The following is a 23,534-nucleotide window of genomic DNA, read 5'->3' on the forward strand; positions in this document are numbered from 1 at the left end:
CCTTCTAATTGTATTTCCCCCCTTAAATGCGTCGGCTACATTTGACCCTAAACTAATAAGAATCAGTGTTCAAAAAAACAGAAAATAATTCTACAATCCGTAATGTCTTGGGAATTTTGAAGGTTTCCGGTTGATTGATATTTGGCAAAAGTGACAAAAAATACACGTCAAATCCATTAAAAAATTAAAGAAGTTTTTAACTTGTAAAAATATAAGAATTGAAAAGGACTCATTTTGCCTTTATTATTAATTATCGAATGAATAGGCTTTATATAAAAGCGCCAGAGGCCATTGAGCTTGAATTTTGAAACCAATTAAATAATTTGTGAAAAGTTTAATTGCTTCTTCCCAGGGCACCGATATAATGAATTATAACGTGCAGCATCGGAGAGGGAGAAGAAGATAAAATTGTTTTCGACATGCTACTTTAACGTGGCAAATGAAAATTTATGACTTCAGTGCCGAGTAAAATCATATTATACGAGAACAAGTATGAAGGAAATTGTGGAGAGCAATTTGATCCTGTTGCCATGCCTTTCTGCTATTAGGTCGGCAACCATTAAGCCAAAAATTAAAGTTGATTAAGCTAAGCTCAATCAGCGGATAAATCCATTTATAGGAGTATAAACACGTAACAATTATTCAAGCAAAGTTTAATGAGTCTAAAATGACCTGGGCATTGACTTAAGGTGTAATCATTAACCTTGAATCTGTATTTAAGAAAGGAAAGATACAAAGGTATACAGTCAAAAAAATGTAAATGTAAATCCTGGATTCTTTAAGTGTTCTAAATATTTTCACCAATGCTTAGCACACTGAACAACACTAAATCGTTTAATTTTTAATATCTTAAGGGCAGTGGTAAAAAATATCTTGAAATTTTCGTTGAATTCATTTTTTAATATGTTGCCATCTGCTAAACTTGATAGGACACAAGCTTTATTTATGTAGAAACAATGGTCGGAACAAAATGAAATTTCATGCTTGGCCAATCGCAAGAGTTTAAAAGTTTGCATCGTTTTCGTGACATCTCCACAGAGCGTGTGGATCGCCACAATACGCAATTAGTAGCGCACTTAATCCGGGAGGCAAACAGCAGCCACCAAAGCGGAATGACACCCCGATTAGCGAAGGCTATGGAGGGGCTAATCCCCATCCGTGCCGGGAAATTGGATGAGAGCTCTTATTCGCTTTAAAATGCAGCGATTATTAAATTTAGTTTCCGGGCACTTGATGCTGACTGAGATGCGTTAAGATACAAAGTCTGAAAGAAAGGAATCTCTTCAAGGAGTTCAATGTCGACTGATTGCTAACGCATGAACCACTTCAATTTGACGTTATCAAATCAATAGGGTTTTGTTTGTATTTTCATAACTTAATTAAAGTGAATCATTTCACATGATAAGATTCACTGAACAGGTCTATATAGTCTTGACCGTCTGTCCATCCTTCTCTGTACCATTTCAGTTTACGTACCCTACGCTGATTGTGATTAATATTTAACATTTTAATATCTTGGTCTTGCTTAATCCATATCGGAGGTCTACCAACATAAAAATTTATTAGTTTGATATGTATATCTTGGATTAGTTGAACTATTAATGCATCTGTATTTAATAGCTCTCATAAAAAATAAAACTAATATGCTTTACAGTCCTTAGTAAAAAGGTGGGCAAAAAGTGTTTAAATGGGTCTCAAATTTCGATGTTTTCATTAACAAATTTTTCGAGTTCCCTTATATGCAAAATAACAATTTTTTAATTACATCCTGGAGAGGCTCAAAGCTTTTATAAATCGATTAAGTCCTCAGTTTCAGTGTAAATCTTCGCAAATTCGTCATTAATAAAGAGAATTTGATGAAGAAATTTTGTTTTAACTATTTCTACGGCGTAGACACTAGTAGAATTTGCATAACAAGTCCATTATTTTACCTAGAAAAATGTAGTTGCCAAAGAATTTCACGATTTGTAAGCGCGAATGAGAAATAAATTTTCGCTGTTTATCCCCAGTGTTTGGTTGTGGCTCTCATACTTTCCAAGATTACGATATTAATACGGACAGACAGACTGGCTATATCGACTAGTTTGATAATCCTGATCAACAATATTGGTATTAACCTTTTTACGAGTAGGGAAGCGAATCCGTTAAGCGCTCCTACTCCTTGTCAGTTTTTCGCCAATATGCACTGCATTATATATTAAACATTTAACAATATATCTTTAATAGAACGTGGATACAAAAGTACAAAAACACTATTTTTAAAAACCTATGTTTGACTAGATAAATTGCTATCTTTTCACTACTCAGAGTCTGCGGAGACATCTAAGTTAAGGCAATTGGTCCAGAAGGCATCAATGGTATGGTACAAATGGGGCAGCGCGTTGCCGATTCCATGGTTCTCATCAGTATAAGTCTAAAAAAGATGTACATGCATTTTAAAGTATTGTGACCTAGGTGCTATGGGACCAATTGCAGTACCTGCTCCTCGAACGCAATATCGTGTCGTTGCAGCAACTTGGCCAGCAACAAGGAGTGCTGGTAGTGGACATTGTCGTCGCCGGATCCGTGAATAAGCAAGAAGTCGTGGCTTTTGAAGTTCTCCAGATTGCCAAACACACTGCTCTCATTGTACTTCTGCAGGTTGTCCTCCTCCGTGGGCAGACCCATGTATCGCTCGGTGTAAATCGTATCTAGATGGGAAGAGAAACTCGGTAACTTTCTGCTTTTCAAGGTGCTCAAGTTTTACTTCACGAACCATAGTACAGCCACGAAGTGACCGGGGCCACCGAAACTCCGCACTGAAAGATCCCAGCGTCGTCCTTCTCGATGGTCTTGGCCGTCATGTAGCCGCCATAGCTCCAACCCCATATGCCACATCGCTCGGCATCCACGAAGGGCAGGTTCTGCTGCATCCAGCGGGTGACGAACAGCTGATCCTCGACCTCGTGGTCACCCAAATCGTTGTTCACCGAGAAGAGCAGCTCCTTGCCCTTGTTGCCCGTGCCTCGGCCGTCGATGTAGGCGTAAATCGTATCCCTGGAGGTCGTAACGAACGCCTCGTAGCCCACCGTGAACGCGTTGGTCACCCGCACCGAGTTGGGTCCCTGGTAGACCACCACGATGAGCGGGTACTTCTTGGCCGAATCGAAGTTGGGCGGAAGGGCGAGCTTGGCGTAACCCACGCTCCCGTCGGCCAGGCTGACGTTCAGGAAACGGTAGCTGGGGCGCAGCTTCTGCTTCAAGTTCTCGCGGTACGCCGTGTTTGGCTCCCACTCGACCTGGAGCGTTTTCGAGGTGGCCTCGAAGATGCGCGTGTAGCTCGGATTGGGCCCGTTGCACGAGAGCGTGTAGTAGGAGAAGGACTTGCTGAAGGTCGCCGATACGGACCGACAGGCCACGCCGTCAACGTCGATTTGACTGCAGCTGAGACACTCGTCGTTCCCAAACACGTGGTACACAGAGGGATCTCCGGGCAGGGTGGCTTGGTAGTAACTGTTTAATAGGAAAGATTCAGCCTTAGTATACCACGAATAAGGTGCCTGTTCCGTGGAATTGATCTCATCTAATACTACCAACTATATATCGATATAGTATATAAATACTATATTCCATACTCACAGCTTGTCCCTCGCTTCATCGTATCCATAGACGGTCAGAACAGTGAAGTTACCGCGCGACTGCCAACTGTTGACTCCCGTCTCCAGGTCCAAGTTCCACACCTGCTGCCAGTTGTCGATGAAGTACCCGAAGATGCAGCTCTTTCCGGTGCTGAGGCACTTGGGCGTGCTGATGTCCACCCAGCCGAGCGGCTCCTCCAGCCTCTTGACCTCCGCGCAGACGCCCTGGTAGCTGCAGCTCTGAATCGAGGCGATGTTCTGCCGCCGGTTCATCCAGGTGACGAGCAGGTGGGTCTCGTTGGACCAAACCACGTTCTGCAGGATGTGATCGCTGCCCACCACTTCCACGGGCGCCACGATGCGCTGCATGGTGGGGTCGTTGTCGGTGACGTCGTAGACCCGCAGGCTCACCAGCGGATTCTTGGAGCCCGACTTGGGGTACTTGAGGTGCTCCTCGTGCGGGTACTGGTAGAAGGTGGTGTCCCCGTCGCCGTACAAAAAGTAGTTGAAGGTCTCCACCTCTGTGTCGTCGAAGAAGCCCACCGCCAGCTTGGTGGCGTCCGCCGACCACCACAAGGCGCTCCCGCTGCTAAGGACCTCTTCCTCGTAGACCCAGTCGGGCACGCCGTTGTACACCACCCCGTCCACGCCGTCGTCCGTAATGCTGACCTCCATCTTCTCGCTGAAGTGGATGAACACGTTGTTGAGGTAGACGTAGGCCAGGCGGTCCCTCAGCGGGGACCATCCGCAGTACTGCAGCTTCTCGCCCTTGTGGATCTGGACGGTCGTGTTGCTCTCGATGTCGAACACGTCGTACTGCGCGATGTACGAGTGCCGGAACTTCTCGGTGAGGTTGTGCCGGATCAGGATCTTCGTATTGTCCGGCGAGAGCGAGAAGGTGGCCCCCACGTAGTTGTTCTGAAAGTGGACCGCTCTTATCGCCTGTGTTTTCATAGGAGTGCTAAGTACGTTACCAGAAATGAGGAGTTCTGGAAGATCACGTCCGTCTTGGTGGCCGAGTTGAATTTGTGAATGGATCGGTCGGAGGCAGTGTAGTAAAACTCTTCATCTGCAAGGGGTAGAAAAAACCAGTTGAAATTAACATTTTCAAACGCTTTTGTGCTTAATACACCCCTCTTATGCCAAGGCTTATACATTTGTAATGCTTCGATTCATGTAGTTGGTTTAAGAATGATGTTTAATAATATTTTTAATGGTACTACTTTTAGACTTAAGATTTTGAAACCATTCGTGAGGGCTTGAAAACCCAACTTTCCACTCCTCTGACAGCTTCTTAGCTACAAACATAAAAGAATGCCAATTTCACTTTAGCTGTTTAGAGAGAGGCATACCAATGAATTTGATATCGTGCCAGAAAAGGCAAACTGAACATTGTCTTAGTTAAAAGTCCCAAAACAGAAATGTGGAACAGCGTTAGGTTCTTTTTTGTTTCCTAAGTTCAACCTGCCATACAATCTTTGCGTCGAAAATCAGAACAGGTGCAATTGTCAATTATTTTTTCAGAAGTCTCGTCGGAAACTAAATTTACTTTAAACTTGCCACGAATATGAAACAAAACAGACTTTTTACCTTAAAGTTTGAAGTTACAAGATGAGTTTGAAACCATTGAGACAAACGAATTGGCTGCAATTTTAAAATAAATATGTATAATATATATATGTATATGTATGTCTTCGATCAGCGATCAACAAATTTTATCTTTCGCTTCCAAGTACCAAGTTCTAAACCAGAATAAATCGAAAGCTTTCAAGCATTATCTAAACACTGTCATTATAGTAACAACAGGTCGGTTATAACGTGCAGCATCGGAGAGGGAGAAGAAGATAAAATTGTTTTCGACATGCTACTTTAACGTGGCAAATGAAAATTTATGACTTCAGTGCCGAGTAAAATCATATTATACGAGAACAAGTATGAAGGAAATTGTGGAGAGCAATTTGATCCTGTTGCCATGCCTTTCTGCTATTAGGTCGGCAACCATTAAGCCAAAAATTAAAGTTGATTAAGCTAAGCTCAATCAGCGGATAAATCCATTTATAGGAGTATAAACACGTAACAATTATTCAAGCAAAGTTTAATGAGTCTAAAATGACCTGGGCATTGACTTAAGGTGTAATCATTAACCTTGAATCTGTATTTAAGAAAGGAAAGATACAAAGGTATACAGTCAAAAAAATGTAAATGTAAATCCTGGATTCTTTAAGTGTTCTAAATATTTTCACCAATGCTTAGCACACTGAACAACACTAAATCGTTTAATTTTTAATATCTTAAGGGCAGTGGTAAAAAATATCTTGAAATATTCGTTGAATTCATTTTTTAATATGTTGCCATCTGCTAAACTTGATAGGACACAAGCTTTATTTATGTAGAAACAATGGTCGGAACAAAATGAAATTTCATGCTTGGCCAATCGCAAGAGTTTAAAAGTTTGCATCGTTTTCGTGACATCTCCACAGAGCGTGTGGATCGCCACAATACGCAATTAGTAGCGCACTTAATCCGGGAGGCAAACAGCAGCCACCAAAGCGGAATGACACCCCGATTAGCGAAGGCTATGGAGGGGCTAATCCCCATCCGTGCCGGGAAATTGGATGAGAGCTCTTATTCGCTTTAAAATGCAGCGATTATTAAATTTAGTTTCCGGGCACTTGATGCTGACTGAGATGCGTTAAGATACAAAGTCTGAAAGAAAGGAATCTCTTCAAGGAGTTCAATGTCGACTGATTGCTAACGCATGAACCACTTCAATTTGACGTTATCAAATCAATAGGGTTTTGTTTGTATTTTCATAACTTAATTAAAGTGAATCATTTCACATGATAAGATTCACTGAACAGGTCGATATAGTCTTGACCGTCTGTCCATCCTTCTCTGTACCATTTCAGTTTACGTACCCTACGCTGATTGTGATTAATATTTAACATTTTAATATCTTGGTCTTGCTTAATCCATATCGGAGGTCTACCAACATAAAAATTTATTAGTTTGATATGTATATCTTGGATTAGTTGAACTATTAATGCATCTGTATTTAATAGCTCTCATAAAAAATAAAACTAATATGCTTTACAGTCCTTAGTAAAAAGGTGGGCAAAAAGTGTTTAAATGGGTCTCAAATTTCGATGTTTTCATTAACAAATTTTTCGAGTTCCCTTATATGCAAAATAACAATTTTTTAATTACATCCTGGAGAGGCTCAAAGCTTTTATAAATCGATTAAGTCCTCAGTTTCAGTGTAAATCTTCGCAAATTCGTCATTAATAAAGAGAATTTGATGAAGAAATTTTGTTTTAACTATTTCTACGGCGTAGACACTAGTAGAATTTGCATAACAAGTCCATTATTTTACCTAGAAAAATGTAGTTGCCAAAGAATTTCACGATTTGTAAGCGCGAATGAGAAATAAATTTTCGCTGTTTATCCCCAGTGTTTGGTTGTGGCTCTCATACTTTCCAAGATTACGATATTAATACGGACAGACAGACTGGCTATATCGACTAGTTTGATAATCCTGATCAACAATATTGGTATTAACCTTTTTACGAGTAGGGAAGCGAATCCGTTAAGCGCTCCTACTCCTTGTCAGTTTTTCGCCAATATGCACTGCATTATATATTAAACATTTAACAATATATCTTTAATAGAACGTGGATACAAAAGTACAAAAACACTATTTTTAAAAACCTATGTTTGACTAGATAAATTGCTATCTTTTCACTACTCAGAGTCTGCGGAGACATCTAAGTTAAGGCAATTGGTCCAGAAGGCATCAATGGTATGGTACAAATGGGGCAGCGCGTTGCCGATTCCATGGTTCTCATCAGTATAAGTCTAAAAAGATGTACATGCATTTTAAAGTATTGTGACCTAGGTGCTATGGGACCAATTGCAGTACCTGCTCCTCGAACGCAATATCGTGTCGTTGCAGCAACTTGGCCAGCAACAAGGAGTGCTGGTAGTGGACATTGTCGTCGCCGGATCCGTGAATAAGCAAGAAGTCGTGGCTTTTGAAGTTCTCCAGATTGCCAAACACACTGCTCTCATTGTACTTCTGCAGGTTGTCCTCCTCCGTGGGCAGACCCATGTATCGCTCGGTGTAAATCGTATCTAGATGGGAAGAGAAACTCGGTAACTTTCTGCTTTTCAAGGTGCTCAAGTTTTACTTCACGAACCATAGTACAGCCACGAAGTGACCGGGGCCACCGAAACTCCGCACTGAAAGATCCCAGCGTCGTCCTTCTCGATGGTCTTGGCCGTCATGTAGCCGCCATAGCTCCAACCCCATATGCCACATCGCTCGGCATCCACGAAGGGCAGGTTCTGCTGCATCCAGCGGGTGACGAACAGCTGATCCTCGACCTCGTGGTCACCCAAATCGTTGTTCACCGAGAAGAGCAGCTCCTTGCCCTTGTTGCCCGTGCCTCGGCCGTCGATGTAGGCGTAAATCGTATCCCTGGAGGTCGTAACGAACGCCTCGTAGCCCACCGTGAACGCGTTGGTCACCCGCACCGAGTTGGGTCCCTGGTAGACCACCACGATGAGCGGGTACTTCTTGGCCGAATCGAAGTTGGGCGGAAGGGCGAGCTTGGCGTAACCCACGCTCCCGTCGGCCAGGCTGACGTTCAGGAAACGGTAGCTGGGGCGCAGCTTCTGCTTCAAGTTCTCGCGGTACGCCGTGTTTGGCTCCCACTCGACCTGGAGCGTTTTCGAGGTGGCCTCGAAGATGCGCGTGTAGCTCGGATTGGGCCCGTTGCACGAGAGCGTGTAGTAGGAGAAGGACTTGCTGAAGGTCGCCGATACGGACCGACAGGCCACGCCGTCAACGTCGATTTGACTGCAGCTGAGACACTCGTCGTTCCCAAACACGTGGTACACAGAGGGATCTCCGGGCAGGGTGGCTTGGTAGTAACTGTTTAATAGGAAAGATTCAGCCTTAGTATACCACGAATAAGGTGCCTGTTCCGTGGAATTGATCTCATCTAATACTACCAACTATATATCGATATAGTATATAAATACTATATTCCATACTCACAGCTTGTCCCTCGCTTCATCGTATCCATAGACGGTCAGAACAGTGAAGTTACCGCGCGACTGCCAACTGTTGACTCCCGTCTCCAGGTCCAAGTTCCACACCTGCTGCCAGTTGTCGATGAAGTACCCGAAGATGCAGCTCTTTCCGGTGCTGAGGCACTTGGGCGTGCTGATGTCCACCCAGCCGAGCGGCTCCTCCAGCCTCTTGACCTCCGCGCAGACGCCCTGGTAGCTGCAGCTCTGAATCGAGGCGATGTTCTGCCGCCGGTTCATCCAGGTGACGAGCAGGTGGGTCTCGTTGGACCAAACCACGTTCTGCAGGATGTGATCGCTGCCCACCACTTCCACGGGCGCCACGATGCGCTGCATGGTGGGGTCGTTGTCGGTGACGTCGTAGACCCGCAGGCTCACCAGCGGATTCTTGGAGCCCGACTTGGGGTACTTGAGGTGCTCCTCGTGCGGGTACTGGTAGAAGGTGGTGTCCCCGTCGCCGTACAAAAAGTAGTTGAAGGTCTCCACCTCTGTGTCGTCGAAGAAGCCCACCGCCAGCTTGGTGGCGTCCGCCGACCACCACAAGGCGCTCCCGCTGCTAAGGACCTCTTCCTCGTAGACCCAGTCGGGCACGCCGTTGTACACCACCCCGTCCACGCCGTCGTCCGTAATGCTGACCTCCATCTTCTCGCTGAAGTGGATGAACACGTTGTTGAGGTAGACGTAGGCCAGGCGGTCCCTCAGCGGGGACCATCCGCAGTACTGCAGCTTCTCGCCCTTGTGGATCTGGACGGTCGTGTTGCTCTCGATGTCGAACACGTCGTACTGCGCGATGTACGAGTGCCGGAACTTCTCGGTGAGGTTGTGCCGGATCAGGATCTTCGTATTGTCCGGCGAGAGCGAGAAGGTGGCCCCCACGTAGTTGTTCTGAAAGTGGACCGCTCTTATCGCCTGTGTTTTCATAGGAGTGCTAAGTACGTTACCAGAAATGAGGAGTTCTGGAAGATCACGTCCGTCTTGGTGGCCGAGTTGAATTTGTGAATGGATCGGTCGGAGGCAGTGTAGTAAAACTCTTCATCTGCAAGGGGTAGAAAAAACCAGTTGAAATTAACATTTTCAAACGCTTTTGTGCTTAATACACCCCTCTTATGCCAAGGCTTATACATTTGTAATGCTTCGATTCATGTAGTTGGTTTAAGAATGATGTTTAATAATATTTTTAATGGTACTACTTTTAGACTTAAGATTTTGAAACCATTCGTGAGGGCTTGAAAACCCAACTTTCCACTCCTCTGACAGCTTCTTAGCTACAAACATAAAAGAATGCCAATTTCACTTTAGCTGTTTAGAGAGAGGCATACCAATGAATTTGATATCGTGCCAGAAAAGGCAAACTGAACATTGTCTTAGTTAAAAGTCCCAAAACAGAAATGTGGAACAGCGTTAGGTTCTTTTTTGTTTCCTAAGTTCAACCTGCCATACAATCTTTGCGTCGAAAATCAGAACAGGTGCAATTGTCAATTATTTTTTCAGAAGTCTCGTCGGAAACTAAATTTACTTTAAACTTGCCACGAATATGAAACAAAACAGACTTTTTACCTTAAAGTTTGAAGTTACAAGATGAGTTTGAAACCATTGAGACAAACGAATTGGCTGCAATTTTAAAATAAATATGTATAATATATATATGTATATGTATGTCTTCGATCAGCGATCAACAAATTTTATCTTTCGCTTCCAAGTACCAAGTTCTAAACCAGAATAAATCGAAAGCTTTCAAGCATTATCTAAACACTGTCATTATAGTAACAACAGGTCGGAGATAAGAAACAAAATATAATCGCGCTATCGAGGTACGAATTGATGGTCATAATTCATTGAAGATTAGATTTCCACTATAAAGCTGAAGAATTTGTACCACTAGTGTAAATCATACATCTTGATCCGGTCTTGCAAATCGTCTTGAAAAAGAATGACTTTGTCGTTAAGCTAAGGCAAGTACAATATACTACAGAATGTCTTCTTTTCTCGGTGAGGTTCTACGACAGGCGAAATGAATGGCCCAGCGCAGTCGAAACATGAAAAAACAAGTAAATTAGCTCGTTGATAAGGTTCAATCCCCGCCGACGATGAATGCGATCTCTACGGGTAGGAATTCCCCGGATGATAATTCCCCGCGGGAGATTCCTCGGATGATGATAACCGCCGAGTGACAAGGCGATGGAGCGGAGGGGGCGCGTTACTGGGTCATCGAACCGCTCCGATGAGCAACCAACCTGTTATCCAGGTGCCATTGAAGCTCCGGAGGCCCGAGGTGCCATATAGGGCTTCCGTCAGTTCCCACGCCGATTGGTTCCCCTCCCCTCCCTCCGATCGTCCGATTGACGCCGCCGAAGAAGGGGCGAAGCGAAGGGCTGCGAGAAGCAGGCAGAGCGCGGCGGTCAGCAGAGTCGTCGCGTGCATGGTGGATACCGTCAAAACTGAACTATCAAAATTTCCACTTGTTGACAAACCCGCGAAATGTAACCCTCGGCGGCTAAAAAGCGACTAAAGCGACTGAGCCAGAATCAAAAATCAATTGCAATCACACCAATTAGCGCTTCCGTCGACGTTGCCGTCGACTGCGGCAGAGCGAGACTGCCAGCGCGTGAGAGAGCTGCCAGTGGAGCTCGTAGCGGCCTTGCCAGATGCCCGGAGTTTTACAACACTCTTAACGAAAGGCACAGACCCACATTGACCTTAGTTTAGCCTCAAGATTAAGCCCATTAAACTCGGTGTGGTGTTTCCCCGCGAATCGCCAAAGGCACATCAGAATCGTTCCATTATACAATTGAAGGGAACAAGAGCATTGAAAGCGCCTTAATATGTATCTTCAAAAGCTTATTTGTTTTTAGACAGCCTGATCGCTCTTCACACTTCAGGGTCTCCACATGCATGGAAATCAATGGGAATGTACATTAATATTTTATAATCTAGCCTGTATAGCTTGTGGTATCTCAATTGCCTCCTTTTAAAATATAATAACTTTTACGCATTATGCGTTTGAAAATCGCAAAGCAGCAAAAAAAAAAATGCTCAAAAAAGGCTCCTTTTGCAAGAAAATATATTTTGATCTTTTCTTGCCTGAAAGTATGCTTTACACGATCGAGAGTTACAAGCTTCTATAAAAAACGATTGCGTCTAAATTTAGTGGCTTAAATTTCTGAAAAGAAACCAAAAAATTTTTTATTGGGTGCAGAGCTTTGAAAAAAAAATTTCTTCGGTACCTTTACTATTTGGTCAGTACTCATTAGTAAACTTAAAAAAAAAACAAGAAAGGAAGCTACCTTCGGCAAGCCGAAGCTTACATACCCTTGCAGTCATCAAATATGTCAAACAAAATACGTAAGGGTTAAGGAGCATCGAAGCTATGACGATTTTTCTATTCATTTTCCATATTTTCGACTATTGCACATATGACGGCTATATGATATAGTCCTCCGATTTTGATAAAATTTGATTCGGTATTCAAGAGTCGCTAGAAAACTCTATATTCCAAAAGTTATGATTATCTGATGAAAAACAACGATGTTATAATTTTATTTCCGTTAATTCTATATAGATTTTTCGATCTTTCCTGTGGTAGCGACATGATATACATATTTATCCGATGTTCATCAAATTTAATTCGAAATTCGATGAACATAAATGCGCATGAACTAAATAGGGAACATTTTACCACTTCGCTTCTTTTATTTTTTGTGGGTTTAGTTTCATAGGCTTACCTGTGATCCAAGTTCCATTGAACTCTATTAGTCTTGGACCCCATTGGTATAAAGACTCCTTCAGTTTCCAGGGTCTTCTTATTCGTGCCATCTTTATAACACCTACTGGTGAGATGTAACGAAGTGCCAGTTGGAAGATAAACAATGAAGCACTTAAGCTAAATCCACAGCCCATAAATAAGCGGGCGTAGCTAAATCTAACATTCATCTTTAACGTTTGGGTATAAACTGATTTAGCTGGGTCCATACAATTACATACATTGAATTTGAAAGCAAGACATGAAACACCGTAACAAAAGACCCGATTTAACCATAAAAACAAAAAGAAGAGGCAACGAAAATTAAACAAAGTTTACCTGGTTTTATACACCTTAAGCTGAGCGCTGATATTGTTTTCTGTTGTTTTTGAGAGGCGGTGTTGTTAAGGACAGTGTGATTAATTTACAAACACTTTATCTGATGTGTTTTTTTCATTCTTGAGCCCCTTAAAACGAATTTTCAATTTTTAAGTCTAGAATACTAAGTCGATTTTCTCATCAAAACTGAAACCAGAAATTTAAACAAAACAGGTCATTTCGGAATTTAAAATTTTTTTAAATGCGTTAGTGACTAATCCTAAGTCTTGAAATAAAACTTGTTAACTATTAAAAAAAAAAATCTTATCTTATTTTTTAGCTTAATAATTTCAAACTCGTTAATAATATGGTAAGAGTTGTTTAAACCAAATTATACCCACCAATCGAAATCACCTATAACTAAAGTAAACAATTTAACGGTATTAAGTCGTTTTGCGAATTAAAAATTTTAATTTTATTATAGTTGAATGTAAAATAACTTTTCTTTATAAAACAATATTGTCTTGATATTTAAACTTTGTATATTGAAGGTACGGTAGTCACAATTTTTTACCCTTGCAGAGCAAAGGGTATTATAATTTCAGTCAGAAGTTTGCAACGCAGTGAAGGAGGCACCTCAGACCCTATAAAGTATATATATTTTTGATCAGCATACTGATTTGCGGAGAAACGGACTGATCAAGAATATACATATATACTTTATGGGGTCTGAGGTGTCTCCTTCACTGCGTTGCAAACTTCTGACTGAAATTATAATACCCTTTTGCTCTGCAAGGGTATAAAGATATAAGTCCGAAATGCGAATTTTCCTTACAAATTCTGTAATATAATAAAAGTTGACAAATTTAAAGAGCTATTAGATCTAGGATAACTTTTCCACGACGCATCGGATTTTAGGAAACGGAACCTCACTGCCAATGCAACCAGAACAGAGCAGAACTCGGAGTATTTTAAGACTTTGGTGAACTCTTTTAAAATTTAGCTTTATGTTTAAAAAAAAGGAATATACATGGAAACCAATAAATAACTTTTTAAAAAATGTGTTCGTTGGGCTCGCTTTGGCAAAATAATATTAATAATATTACGAGTAATTGTAAATATATTTTCCCTTGCAGCGTGACGACTAAGAACATTTTACCTAGCCTGTGAGCATCTTTTACTTTAGATATGCACACTCAATCACCTATGTTGATTGCAACCTACGCTGAGAACACTGCTCTACTCACAAAAAGCAAAAGTATATCAGCCGCCATATATTCACTGCAATAATATCTGGATGCGTATCATCAACGGGCTGCGATTCGAAAGGCGCGCATTAACGCAGACAAGTTAGCCAATGTGCCCTTCACAAACACCAAAAGGCTGTTCTGGCGTCATCCTTAATGAAAGGCCAACCAGCTCCGTTCAGGCGTTAAATACCTTGGAGTCACCCTAGGCAAAAACCTTACCTAAAGCTCCTTCAGTACTCTTCAGGAGCAGAAGGTTATTTGGATATCATGGCTTATCACTAGAGCTCGGATAGTCATGTAAATGCATGTGGCATGCATATGGTGCATATTTCTTTCCTTAGAGCATATTTTGATTGAAAGTTGAAAGTATGTTCAAGCATATTTTTATATTTCAATCATCAAAACTGATAATAATTTAGCTGTGACATATGAAAATCATTCTGTTACGAATAACAACAAAAAACTGAATACATTCAATAACAAATCTATCTAATTGTTTATAAGATTATTGCGTGGAATTGAAAGTAATTTGACTTTCAAGTTGTCTATTTTCATCAAATGATCATTACTGACTCATTAAGGTACTCTCAATGACTAATAAAAAAAACGCTTTATTATACATATTCTTAAATTATCATTCGTCCGTGGCATTCAAAGTTATCAGTTGTTTCAAAATTCGTCAGAATGATTAGAAAAGAAACGCGCGGTAAATTTATATTGCGTATGAAAGTCGGATTTCCCAAAGTATTTCGGTCTTATGGGTCAAAATAATGACCCAACGTTTGTAAATGTGCAGTTCAAGGCAAAAAAAAATATTCCAAGTAAAACAGCATATTGCATCATAGAAACACAAAGCTGCCAAAGATAGGAGGAAGAAAAAGCCGATCAGGGAAGCTAATCGTTAATATCGGATTTTAAACCAAAACCAGGACCAAATTTTATGGAGTTCAATGTACATATGTAGATCTGTGCATAACTTTAGGTTTGAAATAAAGAACCTTTTCCAACATATTTTGACTATTTTTTGCATGATTCTTTCATATCTTTTTGCGTTTTTAAATGCATATTCTTAAGCATATTTTGCTATTTTTTGTGCATATTTGCATGGATCTTTTTGCCTTTTTTCGTGCATAACTTGCCGAGCTCTACTTATCACACGACCTCCAGGCTTAAGGCCCACCACAAAAAGCAGATATAAGTAAAGTAGTAAGATCTTTTGAGCTTCTTGGCTAATGCGAAACAAAAACATCGAAAGAGACCCCAAACATATCAGCATATCTTGAAGAGATTCATGTGATGGCTTATAGTAACAACCTAGCCAGGAAACTAGAATCTGCTGCTATCAACAGTGCTGAGCTCCAGAAAAAACTCAAACTAGCAAAACGAACCGAACCGGGCTTCAACCTTATTTTAACAATAACTAACAGAGTTATATTTCAATATTTCAGGCTTACTTCATTTTCAGGCTCAAATTGTAACCCTAAGTTATTCTAAATTATAGGCCAAATAAAAGCCGTTGTTTGAAGTCGTGTAAGATTAACCTGTCATATGGGTGAAGTGCGATAACCAAATCATAATAAAATTAAAACATTTGTAATTAATAGTTATGTTTATAACCTTATGTTATAAATATGTCGCCAAGTTAGCTTAATTTCTTCTTTATTTAAACTTACGACCGGGTTTTTAATTACTCCGTTTTCAAATAAAATGCATATGCATATTTATAGACCGGAATAACTTTTCAAGAGCGCTTTCGATTTTAACAACTGAGATTTCATTAGATGCGTATTTTTGACAAGATTACAATGAAATATGTATAGCTATAAAACGGGTATAAATCGAATTTTTCGGAAACAATATTAGCGAATCAATGGATTAACAAAAAATTAAGTTCTCATAAGACGCGTATTCTCAATTCTTCTAGTCAGTTTTCGGTAAAGTCGTCACCAAAGAGAATATAGCATTTCTTGAAATTATTTTTATTTATTAATTAAGTGTAGTCTTAATTAATCTTAATTAAAGTGTTGCTTGTGTTTTTTTTAGGTTTTAGGGTACTGATCAACACACACAAAAAACAAAAGTTTATGCATTGCGGTCCAAACTTGAGGTTTAATAGTCCGAAAAGGTTTTCACTGCGGCCGCTGAGTCGGAGGAAGCTGCTGTTGCGACTGGAGCTGCGTGAAGTGGCTAAGGATCTGCGCCTGCTGCTCGAGACACTTGGGAAAGAAAGTCTGCATGAGGCCGACCTTTCGCTCCTCCAGCTCTAGCCGCTGGCGACAGATCTTGGTCTGCTCGTAGAGTAGCTGGTTCTTCCGACGAACCTCCTCCATGTAAAGGGCCTCGAGCGAGTCGGCGTGTGGCGGATTGACGGATCCATACGGCCGCCCACGCTTTCGTGGCACGGGCACTGGCGAAGAGCCAACGCCGGGGGGATTGCTGGTTGGGGCAGCAACAGCGGCCGGAGCTGAAGCTGAGGCCTGGACTGGCGCCGGCATGCCTCCGTTCGCATTTGTGGCAACGCTGATTGTGTTGTTGCTGCTGTTGATGTAAGCAACCGCCGTGATTGGCTGGTGGTTAATAGTCGAGGTGGCTGCTACGCTGTTACCGCTGCTGTTGTTGAAATGGGCCGGCTGCTGTTGAAACTGCGGCTCGTAGTTCTGTTGAAATTGCTGCTGCTGCTGCTGTTGTTGTTGTTGTTGTGGCGTTTGCAACTCGAGCAGCTGAGCCGGCTCGGCTGGCGAATACTGTTGCAGTGGCTCCTGAAAGGGCATAGAGCGGTAGTCGTCGTCCTCGTACTCCTGCTTGACCACTTCGTCGTACTGGTCTGTGAACAGCTCAGTGCTAAAGCTCATGCCGCCACTGTGGTTGTTGTTGTGGCTGCTGCCGTGATTGCTGTTGCTGCTGCTGTTATAGAAGGTGGCAGCCGGCGGCTCGGCGGTCAGTCCCAGACTCTGTTGCTGAACAGGTTGCTGCTGTTGTTGTGGCTGCTGTTGCAGCTGATCCGCAGGTGCATCATCTCGCGGCGGTGTCATGTCGCGGTTGTTGAGCAGCGCCTCTGGAGGCAGCGGATCAGCGTTCTTGGGCCTATGCAGGTTCTTGAGGATGCGGTTGATTATGTCGTACTTCTTCCAACGCGTGGCGTAGCTGGAGGGGTCTGCCTGCAGTTGCTTCTTCACCTGCCTGTGAAGCAAAGTAATTTGGAATAGCCGAAAGAAGACCCTCTTAAGAAGACCTACTCACCTGAACTTGGCTCTAGTCTGGTTGACCTTCATTTGGATCTCCTCGGGCTTCACGTCCACGGCGAACCTGTCGCGCAGCTCCTCGGCCCAGCGGCCGAAGAAAATTGTATTTTTGCCGGTGCGCGTTAAGCGCCAGTTGTCGCGCCCCCAGATCTCGTACAAGCGCTCCTCCTCGCTGGGCGTCCAGTAGCGACGCGCCTTCTCCTTGGCCCTGCCTTCGAGCAGCTCCTGACCCCCACACATGGCCGGATCCTGTTCGGCGCCGCTGCCACCGCTTCCACCACCTCCGCCTCCTCCACCGGCTATACTGCCTCCGCCTGCGTTCAGCGCCAGCTTCTCGTAGTCCATAAGCCGCACTACTGCCGCTTCCCTGCTTTTTTCTCCTGAGTGTTCAGTTTTCTTGGATAGTACTCGAGTTGCACAATGCGATGCGAAGGAACAAATTGCGGAAAACGGGGGAAGCCAAGAGTTTTCTGCACAAAAAATCAACAACAGCTCTGATACACAGAAGAGAGTGACCGTGCGCGGTAAAAACGCCAGGGTGCCAGCGTTGCCATGCTTCAAGAAACTTGTATCATGGGAAACACGAAATCTGAATACAGGCGAATTCCATAGCATTTCTTTCCTCAATCCTGATTTTAGGAAAAGCCGTTTTTAAGTCACAACGCTTTTTTGAGAACTGAAATTATTTAAATCACAGGATACTGTTAAATATTACAATTTTAATTACGATAAATAGCATTCTCAAACTAAATTTATCAAGACAACATTAGAGTTTTTTTTGTTTATTTTTAACAGTTCAAAACAAACAAATTAAACTGCGTTAAATATAATTTTGTCTTTAGATATTTATATTAAAGAATACTCGTTTTGCCAGCCAAAAAGATGTGTTCAGTGACAATTTGTTATTGAGAATATATTGCACATTACGATTTTGGCTTTGTCTGCGCAAAAATAGTTGATTCCTCATAGATAATCTTTTTTTCGCCTAACTGAACTAAATTGTGAATGCCTTCTCGCTTTGCAACAAGGTGCTGATTGTTAAAACTGAGCCTTAAGATACGCCTTTGAAAAGGTTTCTAAAATAATTTCTGCGACTATCAAGAATAATGGGAGGAAAAAAAATGTTATTGAGCATCCCTGCTGATATTTATTCAAGGTAAAAGTCTCAGTTAACTGCGCCTAAAAATCAAAATTGTGTGTACTTAAAGGACTAGTGAATGCATCTGCGATCACGGTTGCCACTTCAAAAATTTTTAATGAGCCAAAAAAAGATTAAAAATTAGCCAATTTGAATAAAAAAGAGCCAAATTTTTATTTATTATTTTTTTAACTTTTATCATAAAAAAGTCATATAAAAAAAAATAAACAAAAACATCACAACACATTTTTCTGCAATGAAACTAAGGATTACTTGCTAATTTAAGTAATTCTGACATATGTTCAGAGCTACTATACCAGCGGAATAATTTAGTTTCGATCTGGCACTTTTAGATTTCAGACATTAATCACTTTTATAATTCCACAAAAAATAAATGCATAAATAAAAAAATGAATTCGTTTTTTTCAAATTTAAAATATTTTGTATCGCTAGAGCCAATTTTGGCTCAAAAGAGCTAAATCTGGCAACCGTGTCTGCGGTATACATTGGAATTTTCTCGACGTTCGGTCACACTGACTCGGTCACGTACGAGATGTTTTTATAGCAAATAAGCGGTTTGGAAAATGAGCGGCCAAAAGCACCTTCGACTGCGCTACTACACCTCCTGGGAGGAGGCCATGCTGGTGCGGCTGTGGCGCGTACACCTGCAGGACATTCCCTCCTACACTGACAACCTCCCCATCTTCCGGGATATCGCGCACGGTCTTCAGCAGCAAGGCGTTCGGCTAAACAAGCAGGAGGCTCGCCGGCGCATCAACAGCTATCGCAATAAGTATTTGTAAGCCCTGGATGCTTAGAGTTGTTTTCAGAGCCCCAATGCTGAAAATTCTTTTCTTTTTTTGCAGAAGCGAGCGCAATCGCGCGGGGAGCCTTCGGGACACTCCGTCGGAGTGGCGCCTCTTTTCGCTAATTGACACCTTGTTCCACCCGGCAAGACCTTCGGCAGACCTCCGTCACGTTCGCAATGTCCTCGAGGAAGCCGCTGCGAAGGCGCGGGCGGAGCTGCCCGCCCTGCCGCCACTTATTCACACGTCGTCCACTCAAGTAAAGTTTGAGCGCGACCCAGACGGAAGCGCCTTCCTGGACGCCCAGCCACAAGTTCACCCATTTGTCAAGACAGAGCCAGACGCCTACACTCAGGCCCAGACTCTCGTCCTCGCCCAGGTGAAGACTGAGGCCAAGCCGACGCAAGCGGAGCTGAACCTTGCCGCGGCCCAATATCGGGCGTCTACTGAAAGTGCCATTCGACGGTCCCCACTGACGCCCGCCAACCGCCAGTTGCCCAGCACAGAGGACCCGTCGTTAATGAGCCACACAAACGGACAGCCGGAAATCGAGCGATCTGCGGTCAAAAGACGACGCGGACGACGCAGCATCCTGCCTCGAGCGGGACAGATCACCATGGCCGCGGTGGAAGAGCTGCGGAAGGAGAACAAGTTGCTCGAGGAGCAGAACGACGCTTGCCTGCTGGAACTCGAACAGAAGGAGAAGCAGTTCCTGGCGATGGAGCAGAGCTTTCTGGCTTATCTGGATGGACAGGAGGCCTTGCTGGCTCACATACAGCACCAAGGCATCAAGCAGGAACCGAATCAGGACCTCTAGCCAGCCGCAGGGGCGATTGTGGCTAAGCTTTAAGTCTGGGATATCGCCCACCGTGAATCTCGACGCCCATCCTACGCACTTCATTTCGTTCCTTCCCCAGAAACAGAAGACTAGTTTCTTGATGTACAAAGCAGCATAGCGAGCCGAAGATAGTTTCATTTTTCACCTTTTTAATAGCATCCAAAAAAATTGGCCATCCGGGAAGGTGTTAAATGTGTAAGTTTAGAGAAAAAAACCAATCATTGTAAAAGATCTCCTTCTGGTATGAGTTTGATTTAAAATAAAATTATAGTTTTTAAATAGAAAGTTTACTGTTTGATTTTCCTTTGTAGCGATATAATATGGATAAGCCCACCAACCCTCTTTTTAAGCAATTTTCTCTGTAAAAAAGTCTGCAAAAGTTTTGATTGATAGTTAATGCCGAGAATGTCGATGCTAAGTCCAAACAACAGTTTGTTTTCGGTTTTGTGTGTGGAGTTATCCAATCCCTAGCGATCTAACTGTTCTAACTGCTGACTTGAATTTTAAAAGTTTTCGATTGCAAATGACTTAATTGTTATCAATGTTGTGCCTTAAAGCGTACCGATATAATGAAAAAAATATTGAATATTGTTAAGAAAAAAATGCTCCTAAGTTTCAAAACCTTTCAAAACTCGATCGGAATAGTCTCGTAAAAAAACGTTACTGATTCAAATTGAAGGTATCAGCAGTTTGCATTTTTCCAACAACCGTTAAGCTTGTTCAGCAACCATTTTGGTGGAATAATAGTGTGCCCGTCGTTGGAGAGCGACAATATCTTGAGTTCGCTCTTAGTCCAAGTGACGCTCTCTTAGGCCTAAAAAGTTAGTTGCACAGACTTTTTGGAGGTTTTTAGACTTTTTCGATTTCGAGACTTCGAGCGAAACGGTTGTGTTCTTGCGCGTGTGTGCGGGAGGCGAACGCGCGTGCCAATCGGAAAAAGCCTGAGAATTAATGTGTCGCTTGCCAAGCCAAGGCAAAAGCGAACAGGAGTGAAGCAAGGTGTGAGCGGAGAAAGCCAGCCGCGAATAAAGATCGCAGAACGGAAGCGACGAAAACCGCCGCTTAATCGGGGCTAAAAAAACAAGTGTAGCACACAAATTCAAATGTTTGCTGTGCAGTGAGTGTGTGCAATTGTGTGCGAGCGTCACCCAAATAAACAGCGAAAATTCAATTTGCTGAAGAGAGAAAGAGAGGCTGGGCTGTTGTTGTTGCCGCTGCATGTGGCATGCCCAAAAATCAGCTGGCCCCGTCTGGCCTCTCGCTTGCTCTCGCACGCGGAGCGTGTAGACCAGTGTAAAAGGCGACGTAGCTTTTCCTTTTTAGCGTACATTCTGTACGTTCTGGACACTCGGCCTATCTCTCTTTTTCCAGGGCCACACTGTGCTACAAATGTGAAAACTCGTTTCGTTTTACATCGCCCGCTGATTCGGTTTTTTCTGCTGTCGCGTCACGCCTCGTCTTTTGTTGCAGTTGTTGCTGCTGCTTTTGCTTAATGCCCCTTTCATTCATAGAAAACGGTCAGCGGAAAAACAACAAAAGCAACAGCAGCGCGATTTCTTTTATTTTCGCCCAAACGAGCGGCCGAAGAGCCAACATAAAAATCAACAAATTCAAAACACAAAGCCAAATCAAAAGAAATCAAATTTCAAATTCGTGCGGCCACCGCATTAACAACAACAACCACAGTAAATATCGAAAGAAAGAGAATTATCAAAATCATCATTAGCAGCAGCAGCACAAAATTTGAAAATTGCCTTGCTGTGTGTGTGATGTAAGTTCGATAATAATTCCGTACAATTGAAAAGTTTATTTTATATCTTGTATATTATGTCTAACTTGCGCTATTGTTAGCATTTTCAGCTTGTTGCTGTTGCTGTTGATTTGGATTTTCTCCGGTTTCCGCTTGCTTGTTTAAATTACTTTTTATGCTCCTTATCGGTCCAAAATTGTTCGTAGTTTATAAAATTTAAAAAGGAATAGGCATTCGCTGTCTGGAAAGAAATACCTACTTGAACATTTATAGGGTACTTATCACATATTAAAACCGCCTTATTTGCTCTGTAATTAGTAACTGTGGCTAGTAATATGTTTTTTGCCCAATAATCATGTGAGCCTCCCGTCGCCAATAAACGTGATAAGGTTAACGCAATAATAATTATAAATTTATTGCAAAGCAAAGTCGTTACTTGTTCTTTATCTAAGCAAAATTTCCCGTCGTTCCGAATTTCCCTCGTTTTTTTGATTAATTTGTTTTCTTATCGACTGTTAATTTTCGCATTAACAAAACATTTGTTAACCGATTAAAAGTGTGTTCGTTGTTTGCTTTCTTTCCAAATAGCTCATTAAAAATACCGTGGCCCACATAAATCTTGTGGTTCTGTGTGGCTAAATATTGTCACTGGGTGAATACTTTACGACCTAATTTATCTGCAAGTCGTTCAAAAATAGAAAGGGGACACATTGGTTGACTAAAGAATTAATGCTTTTAAAATAGTAAAAGTAGTTCCTTCATACTTTGTTTGATTTATGTATTTGTTTTCAAATAAAATATTTACCAATTATCCGGATACCTACCTGGGTAGCTTCATGTGATTCTCCCTATTTTTAAATGTTTATATTTGATAAACATTATCTAACCCACCAGTTTGTTAGTTATTCAAACGAGTATTAAACAAATATTTTTCTCAGCAATGGAACATGTGTGTGGAGTAACATCACATGTACGTAAGAGCTGGACCGTTGGAACGTTCTCCATGCTCCTACAGGCTCTATAAAAGACGCCGTGTTGCACAATGTTGATAGGAAATGTAAGGAAAGGGAGTGGCATTTGGGCGGGGCATCTAACGCAGTGCTGTGGTTGAATTACGAAGAACATTTGAGAAGAGGTCTTGATAAGCTTCGCAAGATTTCTAGTTTTCAGATAAACAGCGCGAGACACAATTATTCAAATTATGTACAAGCGGAAGTGCACAAATAGTGTTCTGTTTATACTTGTTGAGCAGAATCAAGAGGTGAAATCTGCATGGCACATTAAAAAAAAAAAAATCCAAAATAACTCTACCTTAAAAAACCCAAGTAATTAAAAGGTTTTTACTTTCCAACTTTGTACCGTTTTTATAGGGGCGTATAATATTTTATTCTTATCCGTCCGTTTAATTAAAACACACCTGCAGTTATTCATCTTTTACTTATTTTATTTTACTTATTTTATTTCAGTTTTAACTGCAAGGGTATATGAGCTTCGGGTTACCGAAGCATCTTTTCTTTTCGTTACTTGTGTGTGTACGCCAGATAAAGCGAAAAGTTATACTCTTCTAGTTGAGTTGTACGAATTCATAAGTTAACTGTTTGTGTAACTGATAAATTGTCAATATAATGCATACGATTTTAAAAATATCCCAAAATTTCAAAGCCATCGAAATCGATTTTGAGCTGTTATCGGTTAAAATACTGACATAGTTAACTTATTCTACCTTTAAAATCAGTTCTAATGTT

At 42.0% G+C, this 23,534-nt stretch overlaps 5 protein-coding genes across 8 annotated transcripts in view; 2 read left to right on the forward strand and 3 right to left on the reverse strand.

The window, feature by feature from the left end:
* Window positions 1-2,197: 2,197 nt before the first annotated feature.
* Window positions 2,198-4,774, reverse strand: LOC108088098 (venom dipeptidyl peptidase 4-like). The gene is made up of 6 exons (XM_017185752.2): window positions 4,750-4,774; window positions 4,592-4,686; window positions 3,619-4,535; window positions 2,756-3,492; window positions 2,479-2,690; window positions 2,198-2,413 (listed from the first exon to the last, which is right to left on the reverse strand). Exons 1-6 carry the CDS (start codon window positions 4,772-4,774, stop codon window positions 2,300-2,302), a joined length of 2,100 nt encoding a protein of 699 aa, XP_017041241.2. The 3' UTR covers window positions 2,198-2,299.
* A 2,482-nt stretch (window positions 4,775-7,256) lies between these two features.
* On the reverse strand, window positions 7,257-12,633 carry LOC108102217 (venom dipeptidyl peptidase 4-like). 2 transcript variants are annotated; one of them, XM_043208735.1, is made up of 6 exons: window positions 12,431-12,633; window positions 9,650-9,744; window positions 8,677-9,593; window positions 7,814-8,550; window positions 7,537-7,748; window positions 7,257-7,472 (listed from the first exon to the last, which is right to left on the reverse strand). In XM_043208735.1, the coding sequence occupies exons 1-6, from the start codon at window positions 12,603-12,605 to the stop codon at window positions 7,359-7,361; spliced, it is 2,250 nt and encodes a 749-aa protein (XP_043064670.1). In that variant the 5' UTR covers window positions 12,606-12,633; the 3' UTR covers window positions 7,257-7,358. The 2 variants fall into 2 exon arrangements, with proteins under 2 accessions (XP_043064670.1, XP_017062429.2); XM_017206940.2 differs by lacking the exon at window positions 12,431-12,633 and adding an exon at window positions 10,943-11,274.
* A 2,979-nt stretch (window positions 12,634-15,612) lies between these two features.
* Window positions 15,613-17,785, reverse strand: LOC108102219 (probable basic-leucine zipper transcription factor R). The gene is made up of 2 exons (XM_017206941.2): window positions 17,256-17,785; window positions 15,613-17,195 (listed from the first exon to the last, which is right to left on the reverse strand). The coding sequence occupies exons 1-2, from the start codon at window positions 17,600-17,602 to the stop codon at window positions 16,145-16,147; spliced, it is 1,398 nt and encodes a 465-aa protein (XP_017062430.2). The 5' UTR covers window positions 17,603-17,785; the 3' UTR covers window positions 15,613-16,144.
* Window positions 17,786-18,908: 1,123 nt separating this feature from the next.
* LOC108102220 lies at window positions 18,909-20,324 on the forward strand. The gene is made up of 2 exons (XM_017206942.2): window positions 18,909-19,194; window positions 19,262-20,324. The coding sequence occupies exons 1-2, from the start codon at window positions 18,980-18,982 to the stop codon at window positions 20,016-20,018; spliced, it is 972 nt and encodes a 323-aa protein (XP_017062431.1). The 5' UTR covers window positions 18,909-18,979; the 3' UTR covers window positions 20,019-20,324.
* Window positions 20,325-20,879: 555 nt separating this feature from the next.
* LOC108091896 (beta-1,4-glucuronyltransferase 1) overlaps window positions 20,880-23,534 on the forward strand; it is a 42,414-nt gene continuing 39,759 nt past the window's right edge. For 2 of the 3 annotated variants that reach the window (XM_043208785.1, XM_043208787.1), the window contains exon 1: window positions 21,045-21,810. The gene's annotated coding sequence lies outside the window, so the exon portion shown is untranslated. The other variant, XM_043208786.1, reaches the window with a different exon arrangement.

Source organism: Drosophila ficusphila, unplaced genomic scaffold, assembly GCF_018152265.1.
Source record: "Drosophila ficusphila isolate 14025-0441.05 unplaced genomic scaffold, ASM1815226v1 contig_636, whole genome shotgun sequence".
Classification (NCBI taxonomy): domain Eukaryota; kingdom Metazoa; phylum Arthropoda; class Insecta; order Diptera; family Drosophilidae; genus Drosophila; species Drosophila ficusphila.

What these genes read in the sequence shown, in the direction of transcription:
- LOC108088098 (XM_017185752.2), bottom strand. Translation starts at nt 4,774, where the DNA reads ATGTATAAGCCTTGGCATAAGAGGG. An exon ending in TAAGCCTTGGCATAAGAGGG is followed by an intron (nt 4,687 to 4,749) that starts GTGTATTAAGCA and finishes TACCCCTTGCAG; the next exon opens with ATGAAGAGTTTTACTACACT. An exon ending in CACTTCGTGGCTGTACTATG is followed by an intron (nt 2,691 to 2,755) that starts GTTCGTGAAGTA and finishes CTTCCCATCTAG; the next exon opens with ATACGATTTACACCGAGCGA.
- LOC108102217 (XM_017206940.2), bottom strand. Translation starts at nt 11,129, where the DNA reads ATGCACGCGACGACTCTGCTGACCGCCGCGCTCTGCCTGCTTCTCGCA. An exon ending in TCCAGAACTCCTCATTTCTG is followed by an intron (nt 9,594 to 9,649) that starts GTAACGTACTTA and finishes GTCCACTTTCAG; the next exon opens with AACAACTACGTGGGGGCCAC. An exon ending in GATGAAGCGAGGGACAAGCT is followed by an intron (nt 8,551 to 8,676) that starts GTGAGTATGGAA and finishes CCTATTAAACAG; the next exon opens with TTACTACCAAGCCACCCTGC.
- LOC108102219 (XM_017206941.2), bottom strand. Translation starts at nt 17,602, where the DNA reads ATGGACTACGAGAAGCTGGCGCTGAACGCAGGCGGAGGCAGTATAGCC. An exon ending in CAGACTAGAGCCAAGTTCAG is followed by an intron (nt 17,196 to 17,255) that starts GTGAGTAGGTCT and finishes TTTGCTTCACAG; the next exon opens with GCAGGTGAAGAAGCAACTGC.
- LOC108102220 (XM_017206942.2), top strand. Translation starts at nt 18,980, where the DNA reads ATGAGCGGCCAAAAGCACCTTCGACTGCGCTACTACACCTCCTGGGAG. An exon ending in AGCTATCGCAATAAGTATTT is followed by an intron (nt 19,195 to 19,261) that starts GTAAGCCCTGGA and finishes CTTTTTTTGCAG; the next exon opens with AAGCGAGCGCAATCGCGCGG.